The sequence below is a fragment of the Lycium barbarum genome, chromosome 2 (assembly GCF_019175385.1).
Source record: "Lycium barbarum isolate Lr01 chromosome 2, ASM1917538v2, whole genome shotgun sequence".
Taxonomy (NCBI): domain Eukaryota; kingdom Viridiplantae; phylum Streptophyta; class Magnoliopsida; order Solanales; family Solanaceae; genus Lycium; species Lycium barbarum.
This window is the reverse complement of record NC_083338.1, coordinates 130,349,358-130,364,486: the sequence shown is the minus strand read 5'-3', so window position 1 is coordinate 130,364,486 and position 15,129 is coordinate 130,349,358. Positions and strand designations below refer to the sequence as shown.

At 32.8% G+C, this 15,129-nt stretch overlaps 1 protein-coding gene across 1 annotated transcript; it reads left to right on the top strand.

Annotated features, from left to right (window-relative positions):
• The first annotated feature begins 10,452 nt into the window (after positions 1-10,452).
• LOC132627233 (bidirectional sugar transporter SWEET1-like) lies at positions 10,453-12,904 on the top strand. The gene is made up of 6 exons (XM_060342453.1): positions 10,453-10,667; positions 10,766-10,802; positions 11,012-11,107; positions 11,514-11,793; positions 12,262-12,381; positions 12,502-12,904. The coding sequence occupies exons 1-6, from the start codon at positions 10,625-10,627 to the stop codon at positions 12,697-12,699; spliced, it is 774 nt and encodes a 257-aa protein (XP_060198436.1). The 5' UTR covers positions 10,453-10,624; the 3' UTR covers positions 12,700-12,904.
• The last annotated feature ends 2,225 nt before the right edge of the window (positions 12,905-15,129 follow it).

Below are 15,129 nucleotides of genomic sequence, written 5' to 3'. Positions count from 1 at the left end.
AACCGGTTAACAGGCATAGCTGGAACTGATTCAAAAATATTGTACCATACCACAGATCTTGGAATCTGAGCTTTAGGTACAACCTTATTATTACAGTAAAAATAAGTTTGTAAAATATCTCCTTGGTTTTCAAGAACGACAGTAACTCACTTGTAAGTTCAGTTTGGTAATTTTAAAAAGCACTTTTTGTCACACTATTTTAGCCACAATAGTCCAAATTGAGTAAATATATATGACTATTTAGGTCAAATTTAATAATTTATGCTTACTTAATGTCATTTCTATTTTTTCTTCTCAAAGTTTATCTTAATTTAAAATTGTACAATAGAGGTTATAGTGATTTTTACATAAGTGTGGTCAAATTTGGGTCAAATTAGTGTTGCAATTTAGCAACTCTCTTAAAAAAGATACTGCTTTTCCTTGTGCATTATTTTGTTGTTGTTGTTGCTACTGTTTTTATTATTTCCGTATCCCCTCCGATAGAGCCGAGGGTCTATCGGGAACAACCACTCTATCTCTTCGAGGTAAGGGTACGGTAGGGTCTGCGTATGCTCTACCCTCCCCAAATTCCACTTGTGAGATCATATGTTGTGGTCCGCTTCCTACTTGAAAAATAGCTTGGAGGACACCCGATTTAGATTGGGTTTAGGCCCCTTGCTTCGTCCACCCCCACAAACATAACACCCCCTTTTTTTTTTTTTTTTCTTTTTCTCAAGTGAGAGCGGCTGAGAGGATGGCTAGCAAGTCAGAATCTGTTTAGACATCTTATTAACGCTTCATATATTACTCATTCCCTCAGACTGAAGGATGATAAAGGTGAAAGAGCGTCGTCAACAATGTTAACAAAATTCCTATTTGGTAATAAATGCGGATATTATCATAGAAAAACAAACATTTTAATACGCCTAAAGAACACCTTACATCCATGGCATTCTTCCACAGGATAACCACGGATATAGGCCACAAAATGCTAATTTAAGTACAAAGTGATTTGGATAAAACTTTCACATACTGCGCGCTCGCTTAGATCCCCAAGTGTTTCCACCCCTTCCCTTATCTCTAGCTACTTATATTTGCTGCAATACAAAATTCCTTTGTAAGGTATAATTTAGAGCTCGGCATAAATATCGAAAACCGAAAAATTAAATCGAACCGAACTGAACCGAAACTTCAACAAACCGAACTAGTTTGGTTCGGTGTTTGGTGTCCACCGTAAAAAAATCGAAACCGAAATAGCCGAACTGAAGTTTGATAAAACCGAATCGAATAACCAAACGCGCACCGAAATTTAATACGTTACCCAAAAAAAAATTAAAATAATCCAGGCCCATTAAGTTTAAAGCAAAAAAAAACTCAATTGTAATAAGTCTTCTTTTGCATTTGTATCCCTAATTTTCCACTTCAATTGAAAAAAATCAAATATCCTTAACAAAGAAAGGTAACTAGGATGTATCTTTAGGATTAATGTATGTCCTTTATGTGTTTTCTTAATTATTCTTACGGTATGTATATAACATCTAGTAATCCTATGTCATGATTATAGTTTTCTGTTCTTGTGTATCCTGTTTGTTTGATTTTGATTTCAATTTATCATTTTTATGTTTTATTGCTTTTGAGAATGTGAATTAGTGTCAATGGAATCTCTTCTAATATTATATCAAAAAAATCGAATTGAAAAAACCGAATCGAACTTTAAAAAACCGAAACCGAAAGAACCGAACCGAACTAGTTTGGTTCGGTGTTCGATGTCCACCTTCAAAAAACCGAACCCGAAATAGCCAAATCGAAGTTTGATAAAACCGAACCGAAAAATCGAACGTCCACCCTAATCTAATCTCTAAAAAGAAAAAAGGAAAAAAAAATCAATTTCTAATTTTCCAGGTAGGGTGTAGATTATGGCCCCACATGTTTGCTGCGATAATCTCTTTTTCGGATGTCTTTCAATGTTTGCTTTCAATCTGGATTATGCTTTGCAGAATGTCCCTTTGATGGATATCTTGACAAACCTAGCTGCTAATATCACCCCCAATCCCCCATAATGATTTTATCCAAGAACAATCAACAAACAGATGTCGTGCAGCGTTCAATATATCTGAGTCATTTCTACATCCAACAATTTGATACAATTGTTATGGTCTTACGTAAACCACGAGCAAGATGGTTGGGCTTGGGCCTTGGGTGCATTTCGATTTAAAAAATTTACGGCTCATAACTACCTCTAAGACTTATTTATTAGTAATAATTATTTTTTTAATTATATTTGGTAGCTTAATTATTTATCAAATTATCATTTATAACTTGTTTTTATAACTGCAGTGTATTTCCTTAAAAATAAGGTACCTCTCTCCTACTTACCCATAATTTTTTTTTTTTCCAAATATTTTTCTTTTACCTATCAAATTTATTTTGTCCCTCACCCCTCTTTCTCTCTCCGTTCCATCTCCTAGTCTTTCAAATTGATTTTCTCTCACCTACCAAATTTATTTTCTCCCTCACCCCTCTTTCTCTCTCTGTTCCATCACCTACCCTAGATCTCATTTTCTCTTACAAATCAAAAGAATCCTACAATAGTAGCAGCAGCAGCCATAGTCGACGACGGACTGAAGCTTTATTAAAAAGAGCCATGGTCGACGACAGAGTGAAAAAAAGAGCTCTAACAACGGTGAAGCTTTATTAACTAGTCCAATTGAAAGTCTTTATCTCCGGATAACGTCCTTTTTGTAGCAATCTGAGACGACTCGCTTCTTTCCCATGAGAACACCATTGATGAGAGTTGTGGAGCTTCATGCCCACCAAGTGTTTGATAAAATGTTTCAGTATATTTCAGTGTATTTCTATGTATTAACAAACAATATATTTAATTTTCAGTATATTTCGCTGTATTTCAATGTATTTATCTTTTTTTGGTGCAAATATTGTGAATGTTCCAAATATAGAACCTATTTTTACTACACTTTGTTTTCACGACTTTTGTATTTCGTTGTATTTCAATGTATTTCTGCATTTTGTATTTTTAATTTATGAAATAGTTTATGATATATTTCATTGTATTCCATTATATATACACATACTACAACTTTATATTTCTTAAACAATTAACCATATTTCATTATATTTTAGTGTATATATTTCTGTATTTGGAAGCTTTTAGATCTTTAGTAGTTTTTTAATTCAAAAAGTTTTGATTGTGATAAAAGTTGGAGAGAGATTCGTAAGCATTTATGAAAGAACAATCGTTTTGCATGATTTATGGGAAGTTTTAAATTGAATCCCATAATTTTTTTTTTAAAAAACTGTTCCATAAATAGGGCCTGATTTTACTCTTCAGTGATTTGTGTGAAATATGGTTGATTTATTTGACTAACTATTTAAAAAGGAAAAGAATATTATGTTCCAAAAATATAGCCTGTTTTTTCTGTCATAATTTTTTTAAAAAAATATGTTCAAAAAATAGAGACTAAATTTACTCTAACGTGTTTTGTATTTCTCTGTATTTCGCTATATTTCACTGTATTTTAAAAATGCGAAATACAACTGAAATACAGCCAAAAGCAGCTACGAATTGTAAATCTTCAACTTATAGCTATAACTAGTTAGAAGTTATTAAAAGGTAGCTATTTGTGTAAATTTTTCATTTTTTTTCTGTAATATTTGCGTAAAATTGAATGATTTTTTTTTTATCGCAAAAAATATGTTACTAGTAACTTTTTTGATACTTAAGTAAGTTGATTGTTTTTTTTTTCCATTACACAAAATAGTTGAATAATTTTAACGCAATAAAGTAAAAATTGGGTGATCATCATCTATAACATCAACCTTTAAATTCATATGTACACTATCACCTACTTTCACTTTAGGAATTTTTCTCTTCCGAAAATAAAGCCAAGGAGATTATATTTAGTACTTTTCGTCCGAATTCCGAAGTGATCCACGTTCCTTTCTTTAACCATTGATACCAATATTGGACCTATATTACGATAGTATTCGTTGCATCTAATTAAGTTGACAAAATGCGTCAAGTTAGGCGCATAGTTTGTTTATTTTGCATATTTGATGTTTGAAGAGGAAAAAGGCATATCAAACTAATCCTAGAACGCTAGAACAAGAGAATATTATTGAGAAAATATCTTTCCTTTTTTAGTAAATTCACACGTTTCCTATAAGATTTTAAAGGAACCTTTGATATATTGTTTTACTTTTTTTTTTTTAAACTCTATATCCGATTATAAATGAAACGAAGTATAATTTAGGATTGAGAAAAAGAAAAAGATATTTTTTCTTGGCATACAGTGTCATCTCATTGCTTGTACGTACTCATCAAAGTATGAAATTGTCCAAATTTATACACGTCTCACAGCTGGCGGGCACATCTGGTATCTAGCTAGATTTGTCCAATACTCCCTCTATTAAAGTTTATGAGGCAACATTTCCTTCCGACTCCGTTCCAAAAAGAGTGATAATTTCTTAAGTTTTAAAATATATTAACTAAAAATTATCAATTTACCCTTAGCATGAAACTTTAATGCAGCTAACACAAATGTTGTGAGATATATTTAGGACCCAAATTTCAAAAATCTTTTAACTATACAAATGTTATGACTTTTTTATAATCTTATTTGAAAATCTTCCTTTTTATTTTAACTTTGTCTTTTCAAACTTTGTCACAGAAATGCACAAAGATATCACTATCCTAGAGAAGAAAGATCGGACACTATTGTGGAATATTCTGACTAATAAAGCACCTTTTGGTTTACTAACTTCCGCTAACTTTACGTATTTACCTTAAAAGAGTATCGAATCATTCATGATTGCAAGTGCATACCTGAAAATCTTAACTAACATGACAAATTAGACATGTCTTTTTCCCTGTTTAAGACACCTATGCTATAGGGTGCAACTCGACAAGATTATCATAACAATTAGCTAATCATAAACTCAAGAACAAAATTAGTAGCATCTTAAAATTACTTACGTAACAAAACTATGCTTCCTAATTGTGTCAAAGGTAAAATATGAAGGTTACACTTGTCGGCAATAATTATGATCTTTGGCCTTTTCCTTGTAATGAGAGAGCAAATAAAACTATCAACGAGTGTGCATAGTAGGATGAATGTGATTTATGTACTCTTAATTATATAAAACTATCAACGAGTGTGCATGTAGGATGAATGTGATTCATCTACTCTTAATTATACTCTGGAAATGAAGAAGCTACTAGTTGGGTACGATTCCTCCTTTAATGAGTTCTACATGGCACAGATCCGAATTAATCAGGTCAGTTGATTTTGAATATCGAATAGTTATTTTTAATGGATAGCAAATAATAAACTAAACCCCTAATTAAAAACCACGAAAGGTAGATAGGAAGACTAAAACCTACCTAGGTCAAAGGGCATATATATAGGACAGGGCCAATTAGTGTAGAAAAGATCTTATGCTTCCCCACAAATTGAATGCAACAGGAATTATTGGAGTCCCTAAGCTCTAAAAGCATTGGATGTCATGGTTGCAAAGATTCATGAAATTGCTGAGAATAATACTTGGAACTCTTATAATAACAAATTGCTATAAATGCTTGTATTTCTATTTTGTGGCCAATTCTTGATTTAGACACCCCATTTGCAGCCAGTGGGATTTAGGTAAGAAACTGAAGAGAGTCCTGTTGATTAGGGCAGTGTAAGTTGTAACCTTCAATGAATGTACTTCCCTTTCTTTCTTCCTTCCTTCCGTTTTTTATTCTTCTTTTCTTTTCGTCATGATTTCCGATTACAGTCAAACCTCTCTATAGTGGAATCATTTGTCCGAATATTTTTGGCTATTATAGCTAGATGTTGACATAATATGAAAGTCGATTCCAAAGAAAACTTGACCGTTATAGTGAAATATTATTATAGAAGATGATTTTTATGTTAACGGTATATCATTTTCATTTATTCGCCTCGTTATCCTGCATTAATTTCTAATTTAAGATATCAAAATTAAAAGTACTCCCTCTTCAACTTTTCAGCTCAATCATATTTAACAGATCCCAAAACATCTTAATTGAATTTTTAAAAAGTCAAAACGACCAAAAACTCAACTCAAAGGAGAGATATATACTTCCCATCGGGAGTAATTCTGATAAACTGTGTTTCCAATATCAGTGATATCTCACCATCTCTTTTAAACTTTTATGAGTGTTTTGTCTTTTTCTTATTTATTAGATTGTGATTTCGGATCATATATGTGGCCATGAATGTGCATTTTTAATGTAACTTATAGATGCGGACTAGTTGTACATTTAAATGTAAGAATTGTCAATAAGGCAATAACTACTTGCGGTGGATTGGGGAGAGATCATAATTTTGAAGTTGAAGAACTTATCCATAAATATTATCCGAGGGAGTAACGGGACACAATTACAATATTTTGTTTTGAAATGTTGTTTTACATTCACAAGCAAGGAAACCATAACGATAACCTATTTATCTCACATTTTAAACATTTACTAAGTTGGTGCATATTTTGATGTTTAAACAAAAAGTGGGTAAAAATTTTCTTTATTCTTTTTAAAGAAAATCTTATGAGCACTAATATTAAACGATGGCTCGTGCACAAGGTTCTCCAAATTTCCATGACCCTTTAACAGTGTATATCATTTTCAAGATTTGGAAAAAGAGAATAAAAGTCAAAGATTATGGAAATGTGCTTAATTTTGTATCATGGTATTTATTGTTGAAAGAGAACTTGTTTGAATGCATGTTATTAATGAGGCGGCTAGGAGGCCCTGAGATGATACATTGCTACATGAATCAAAACTGAATCACGAACTTATTAGTTAAAGAAGGAGAAACGAAGATTTTTTTATTTTTTTTATTATACATTGTTGCACTAGTGAAGAGAAAAAGCTCGAACTCAACTCTTTTGGCTCTTTTTTTTATACCTATTAATGTACACAACTAGTTGAGATGGGTGAGTAATCCAAGCCCATTCAGAGTAGTTAGTGTGCCTATTTCGTTCTTCTTTGACAAAATAAATGTTGTAGGAGAGGTTGGAAAGGCGGAACTTCGCTAAAGATGACCATCTATGACTTGTGAACGGTCGCTCAATTCATGGCATGATTGAGACTATCAGTTTCTGGCCAAAATCATCCATAATTTCCAATGACGGAAACAAGTAATGTTTAAAAAGACAATCTATTTCAAGAATTCTCTCTAATCAAGTATAGGATTGGTCTTTCACCTGTGATTCTCTTTATAACTGAACTAGACACATTCACATGTAATACCTTAGTGGTGTTTCAAGCATCAGTCTTTTAAGACACAAACAAACTACAAAAGTACTATAGTGGTATCAGTTCAGATCGATAAAAAACTATGTAAACTGCGAGTTTGTAGCTCGGTGATTGACTTGGAGTTAACCAGAGAAAAAAGGGCCAAAAAGGATAGTTAAGGTGATTAACTTTAAATATCTACCTATTGACTTCATTGTCGATTTCTACCTTGGTGCATCATTCTCGACTTCCATTTAGTTGCTGTCCTTCTTGCTCTCCAACCACACATACAAGAACACACTTTATGAGTGTTAATTTTGGGGAAAAATTAATCCAAATGAGCATGGATGTTGTGTGTACTCTCTTCCTTCTGCTTATTATAAAAATGAGAACTTCAGTGACATTTTCAGCAAGCTAATATCGGCACATGTTGTTGTATGACTATTTTCTAGTCATAACATTGTTTCAGTTGATGCACCAATGAAGTTCTTATTGTCTTTAACATGGTCAAGTCATTTTTTTGCTTGACGTTTTTCTTTAACATGTCAATTAGTTGGCATTAACAAATAAATCATGAACTGAAAAAAATACCGCGTTCGTCTATTAGATAATGTTTCTATAGATGCCTAACACGACTCACGAATTTGAATCATAACACTTACCTCTACCAAAAACTTATATCATTAAACTCGGATGCCTAATGACTATTACGCAAAGTTGAAAGTGAGAAAAATTAAACAACATAAGCACCACTTAAAAAGGAAATATAATATGATTAACTTGCAATCTCGCTCTAAAATAGACCAAGAAAATGGTAGGATCATTTAATGGAAGGAATTAGGAAAGCTAGATTTGGTATAAAATCCCGTGTAAAACAATACAATAATAACTTGGACGGATTATCTCGTATAACCGAAGTAATGTGGTGATTGGTCGGCTGATTAAACAAAATAGTCTTCCCATAACTAATGTGTATCGTTTGATTTGGCGGTGTTATACCGTATTAAATTATGCAAAAAAAATTCTATATCTTATTTTATAAAGCATATAATATGGAGTAAAAATCCATATATTAGCAATAATATGACCAAAAAAATACCCTATAATATAAGGGGTCTGTTATTGTTATATACTGTATGGGAAACTATGTAAAAAGAGAATAACTATCCAGATTGATGTTTTTTTCTCTCAGAAAACTTCCCATAAACTAATTAAACAAGATATTTTACCAACAACCTGCCAAATTCACGCCTAGATAGCTCTCCGAAAAGAGTATAATTCATGGATATATAATGCATTTTTCAGTTCGTCGCATTTTCTCATTACTATCTTTGCGCCAGCTCTATTGCACAACTGACTTGCTACAACATCCAATTATAATTTAACCATCAATGAACTCTACAACTTTTCTCATCAAAAGAACACATTTCTTTTAGGGAAATATAACAATTATATTGTTAATTTTTTTTTAATGTACCATCAGATCAATGAAGTTTAAATCATATAACGATTCGTACTAATGTTCTGACATGAGTATAGAGGTTCATTCACCAAATAACTCCATTCGTGGACAATCGAATCATTGTCTTTCTGTGTGCTTTTGCCTTTTTCTTTTAAAACGCCAAGCAACTATTAAATACAGATGGCACACGAGAAAGTAAACTCTTATTACTACCAAGAAAAACAAAAGGAGAGAAATAAACGAGCAGAAAACTAAAGATTTAGACTTGATCACACATAAAAAAACAATAAGGAAAAAAGAGAGGAAGGAACGAGAAAAGTGAAGAAGGATGTACATATCAAAATACGAAGGTATTAAATGGATCAACTAACTAATTGTGACCAGAAGGGCAAAAAGGAAAAGGTGTATTAATTGATGACATCTCAAATTTGTTCAGCATGTTTTGACGTATTTATGGCTAAAGTTGTTAATAAAGAGAAGGTTTGTTAAATAGGCTTAGACTAATTAGTCACCTATACAAGCAATTGTACTAAATATGAGTATATAACTTCCTTACTTCATTTTTTTCTTTCGTTGAGTGCTTTGATTAGCATCATGAGAACAGTATTTGGTTAAAGGTGAGAATTAGTTCTTGCTTCGTTTACCCTTTTTTTGGAAGGAAAAAAAAAAAAGAAAGAAGGAAACTTGTTTGTTTTAAGATGATAGAAGGCTTTGTTTTATAAGCAGAACATATTGTTTTTCCAAATTTGAGATATCATCAATATGTATGCCTTTTCCTTTTTCCCCTCTATTCCCTCTTTCCCAAATGATTGTCATGTATTGTTGTTTTCCGAGAGTGAATTTAATTAACTTTAGTATATCTTATAATGTTGGTTAAAGTTCATGTAATTTGACTCTCTAAAAGTAAAATGTGACAAGTATTGGAGAGTGTGTGTGTGGGGGGGGGGGGGGGGGGGGTGAACACCACCGGGAACTGCAGTGCAATGATAGAAGATTCTTCCTTCTTTAATTAATATTATTGTATTCAAGTCCCGGGAATAGAAAGTCCTTGCTGGTAGAAGCACTAAAACTCCGATAGTGAACTTTTTATGGCGTGAAATCAATTAATTATTGAATTTTGACACTGCATGATTAACTTAAAAAAAGAAGATATATTACTACTGTTATTTTTTTTTACTTTAGCTATTTTACTATTTTTGCTGTCAATACTTGTTTTCTCTCCATATTTTCATCTTTATTTTTACTAGTATTTTTTTCTCATACCTGTTTTAAAAAACACTATTCTTAAGCCGACGATATACCGGAAACAACCTTTCTACTGCAAAGGTAAGAGTAAGATTTGTATACACCCGACCCTCCCTAGATTCCACTTGTGAGATCACCCTGAGTATATTGTTATTGTTGTACATATACGTCTAGAGAAATTTTATTTTTTCACTTTTAACTTCCAACCTGAAACTGTCACACCACGTATAAAATAGGAGTACCAATTATCATCAAAATAAACTTTAATCACATTGAAGAAAATAGCCAATGTTAGTAGTACTAGTAAGAAAAATATAAAAGCTCAACGTCCTGAAATATAAAAGCTCAACGCACACAGAAATAGTTGTGTGACCCAACTGATAGGGACAAGGAAAGGGTGGAAAAAAGAAAAATACTCTTAATATAAACTTTAGTGTTTTTTAGCAGTTACTGACTTACTGTCCTTCCTTCATCTGGCCCTATATATACCCTTCTATATGACTCTATTTTCAAAAGAAACAGTCTCTTATTTTCGAATTCTTGTTCAGTTTTCTCATTTGGGTATCCAATTATTTGAAATTCTTGGAGAGTTTTGTAAGTTTCTTCAAAAACCAGTCTTCTCTATCTCTGAATCAAAGAAGTTGTTGTGAACTAGTAAAGAAGCAATGGGTGTTGTTCATACTCTGCATTTTGTGTTTGGCATATTTGGTAGGTTTTTTTCACTCTTCTTGAAGGTTTTTTGTATTTGATTTTTCGTTTTGTGTATTACATTCTAAATTTCCTTTGTTTTCTTCTCTGTTTTGTAGGAAATGCCACTGCTCTGTTTCTGTTCTTGGCACCAATGTGAGAACATTTTCAAGAACTCTTTACATTTCTTAAACATGTCTTCTATACTTTTCTTGTATATTATTTCTTGATGTTCATACTTTATAGTTTTTGTTTGGAATGACAGATGAGAAAAAAGGGGTGTTTCTACTTTCTACATGAATTTTTTATTTAACCTTTTAACTTTCTTTTGGATTTTCTTCTTTTTCTGTTTTGGCTGAATTTAGAATCACATTCAAGAGGATTATTCAAAACAGATCCACTGAACAATTCTCTGGCTTGCCTTACGTGATGACTTTACTCAACTGCCTGCTTTCTGCATGGTAAGTTTAAAGAACATTATTGTATTGTTACCTTTTTCAGTTCTAATTAATGAACTCCTTTATCATACTTTTATGTTAATTTTAGGGTAATTAAGTCATTTCAAGAACTCTGCTTATATGATTTCCACTGATAATCAGTGCTCAACTTTGAACCTCTCAACAATTACTCTTTCTTGTTTTTGTTTTTTCCTTTTCTTTTGCCATAAAGATTGCTGTCCCAGTTTTTGGATAAGTAAAATGTTAGGATGTGTTCAGTTACTCAAATCTTGGGATTTGGCTATCTGTTTTTAGAGAAAGACATCATCTTGTTCATTAAAAATATTGTTGGTTTCTATTAATCTTGATTTTGTAGTGGAAAGTGATGTATGTTTCCTTGAACTGGTTTGTTTGTTTATCAATTGGATAGGTATGGATTACCATTTGTGTCACCAAACAATCTATTGGTGTCAACAATCAATGGGACTGGAGCTGTAATTGAGAGCATTTATGTACTGATCTTCATTGCTTTTGCACCAAAGAAAGAGAAGAAGAAAATCTCAGCACTACTTCTATTAGTCCTTACTGTTTTTGCTGCAGTAGCCCTTGTTTCCATGCTTGCTTTACATGGAAATAACAGGAAGCTCTTCTGTGGTATAGCTGCCACTATATTCTCTATCATTATGTATGGATCTCCTCTATCCATCATAGTAAGTTCCTTGACACCATTTCTTAATCTTTTTCTGCAGTTAATTAGAGTTCTTTTTTTTTTTTCATTCTCTTGACTATACTTTATAATTTTCTGTAAAAAGGTCCAAACTTTGATGCTCAAGAAGGTGGGGGTTAGGGGAATGTGTTATTAGATGTTCAGTTTTAGATAAGGGGCTTCTTTCTAATAAGATAATTTCCAAAACTTGGAAAAAGATAATTTAACACCATTTTTTGTTCTCTTTCTAACACTCATAGACTGGCGGATAAGTTCCAATTTGGGATGATTTTGTTGTTAGATGTTCAATTTTAACATAAGGGATTCCTACTTTTGTTGGAAATGTTTGATAGCTTTCAGAAAATTTAAGCCACTTTACCTACTATTTAGTAGCTTTCAAAAATTTATGCCATTTTACCTAATACCTACTTTATTAGTAGCTTTAAACTCAAGATAAACTTTATGTATACAGAGACTGGTAATCAAGACGAAGAGCGTGGAGTTTATGCCATTTTTCTTGTCACTGTTCGTGTTCTTATGTGGTGCTTCCTGGTTTGCCTTTGGCCTTCTTGGCAAGGACCCCTTTGTTGCTGTAAGTACCTATTAGAATTGAGAAGTGATGTTGATCAACTTTCACTCTTTCAGTATACCAAAATATGGATATTGCACTTGATTAAGGATTTACTAAACAATAAATGTTGTTACATTGCAGATTCCAAATGGTTTTGGCTTTGGTTTAGGAACAGTGCAGCTTATCTTATATGCAATATACTGTGACAAGAAGGGATTTACTAAGAAATCAACCCCTGTTGAGTCCTTGGAGATGGGAAATGACAAAAGCTTTGGCAAGTCTCACAATGAAGAGAAGCAATCTAGCTTCCATAACAAGTCAAAGCTTGAGCAAGTTTAGGACATGTGCTAAATTCTTGAATGATGTTCTGAAATCTGTATTTTTTAGGTGCTAATATGCTTGTGATTTGCTCTAGTGATCCTTGACACATCTGTTTGTTCTGTTTAGTATTGGACTAGTTCATATGTTTAGAAATTCCCACTTAAGTTTTTCTTTTAACTTTTTCTCCTCATTGCTGCTGAAATAAACCATGATCCTTCTTTTAGTTCTTTGGTTTCTTCTAAATTCTAATGCCTGTTTAATGAATCACTTTTGTTTCTCTCCTTTTTTTTTTTTTTTGGGTGGGGGGGGGGGGAGGGGGGGGGGTTGGTGTGTGTATGTGTGTTTTGTGGGAGAGGGAACAGGGTGGGAGGATCAATTTTAATGGATAGTGTGTGTGTGAATGCTGACTAACATATTAACATACCAGAGGGCCAAATGTAATTTTGTAGAATGGGTCATTAATGTGAGGACCTGGTCAGCCTCAGCCCCCATAGTTCGAACTGAGGAAAGGGTCATTTGCACTTTTGATCCTATTTTGGGCTGGTCTTTAATTTTTATCTGTCAAGACAAACAATTTTGTCACGAACATAAATTTATATTTTCGTTCATAATATCTCATAATTTATGCCGGATTCCTTAAAGAACTTATGCCATGTTAAGCATAGTTCTTTATTTTGAAGGACAAAATTGGAGACCAGCTCATCTAAAGGACAAAATTTAAAGACAACTCCATTTGAACGCAACCGTGGATACATCAATATATAAATACAATAAAAATATACCTAGTTTTCCCAAAAATACAATTAGTCAAATACATTAAACTTATATATACACTCAAAAATGACGAAAATACACTCAAATTTTGAGTTACAAAAAGGAGAAGAAGCCATGGATTCTGATCAAGTCTTTGGTCAAATACAAAAAAATACTCAAAAAATGACGATTACACTCAGATATGATATACAAGAAGGAGAAGAAGCCAGGAATTCCAGTCAGATCTCAGATCTTTGGTCAAATACAAAAAATACACTAAAAAAATGACAAATACATTCAGATCTGAGATCTCATGTTGTTCATGGATTTCGATTTCTCCGACGTGTGTGAATCTCCACGCGCCGTCGCCGGGTCTGAACTCCAAAACAATCAGCTACTCAACGCCATTAGATTAACTCGATTTCCAGTCAAATGTGAATAACGAATAACTTCTACACATATATTTCGTCATCTTACAGTTTGCTGGGTTTCTAAATTCTATCACATAGCAACATTACTTTTTGAAAATTAACGCTGAGCGAATATAAAATCGGTAAAATACAACTAAAAGCATTAGAAGGGAAAGTCAATTAGATCCTTCGATGCATGCAAGGGGTGAGCGACTGATACAACTCGAATGGCATCAAGACCTTTTACAAGGAGCCAAGCGAGGGAACTTCAAGCTATGCAAGCATTGTTCATGAGGAGGGACATACTTGAATACACTCTAACACCTTCCCGGGGATTGCAAGTGTTCATGATAGCATGGGAGGATGGTTTGGAGAAGAGGTTGGAAGATGGTCATACTTGTAATGTGACTATTACTTGAAGATTTGCAAATTCAAGTTTTGTTCCCAAAAGAAGACACCCAAACAAGGCCCTTACTTCATTAAGGGTAAAAGTGTAATAGTGTAGTTGTCTTCTTTTGAACCTTAGTATAAATAATAGTCTATTTCATTTAGAAGACTTAGTCTATGTTGAATATTGATATCTTGAAATTGTGAACTCTTTTGAGTGTTGAGAGCTTGCTAAGCTAGAGATTGTGAATCTTGTGAGAGGATTGGTTATTAGGGTATCAAATCCCTATTGGTCATCCTAAGAGGTTGGTGCTTGTTTATGTTAATTAATTGAGGTCTTTAGGTTTGATATACCTTTAGGTTGCTTTTAATTCCATTTTCTTGTGTCAATCTATCTATCCTTTACTTTCCTTGTTAATTTATTGCTTTCGCGTATTCGTTATTGTATCAATTGGTATCAAAGCTTAGTTTAGGTTTGTTCTACCAAATCTAATCTTGGGTTTTGATTCAACAAAAAAAAAAAAAAAAAAAAAAACCGAAATTCAAAAAAAAAAAAATGATTTTTTTTCTTGTTGATTTTGTTGAATCTAGTGTTAGATTAGAGTTTCTTAGTGTTTCTAGAGTTCAAATCTTCCATTTCGAGCTATTTGGAGTTAGGGTTTATGTTCCACCATTGTTGAGCTTCAAAGCTTCAAGAACAAAGTTGGTGGGTTTGAAGAAGGAGAAGAATTGAAGGTTCAAGTTGATTGGGGTTTGTTCTCTAGTGGATAAGGACTCTAAATCCGAAATTTGGAGGTATTTAACCAAGGATTTAAGGATCTACCATTTGTTTTTTGTATTTGAAGCTTTAAAGAACTTAAGAACTTGAAAAGTGGGTCTTGTGATTCGGTTGAAATTG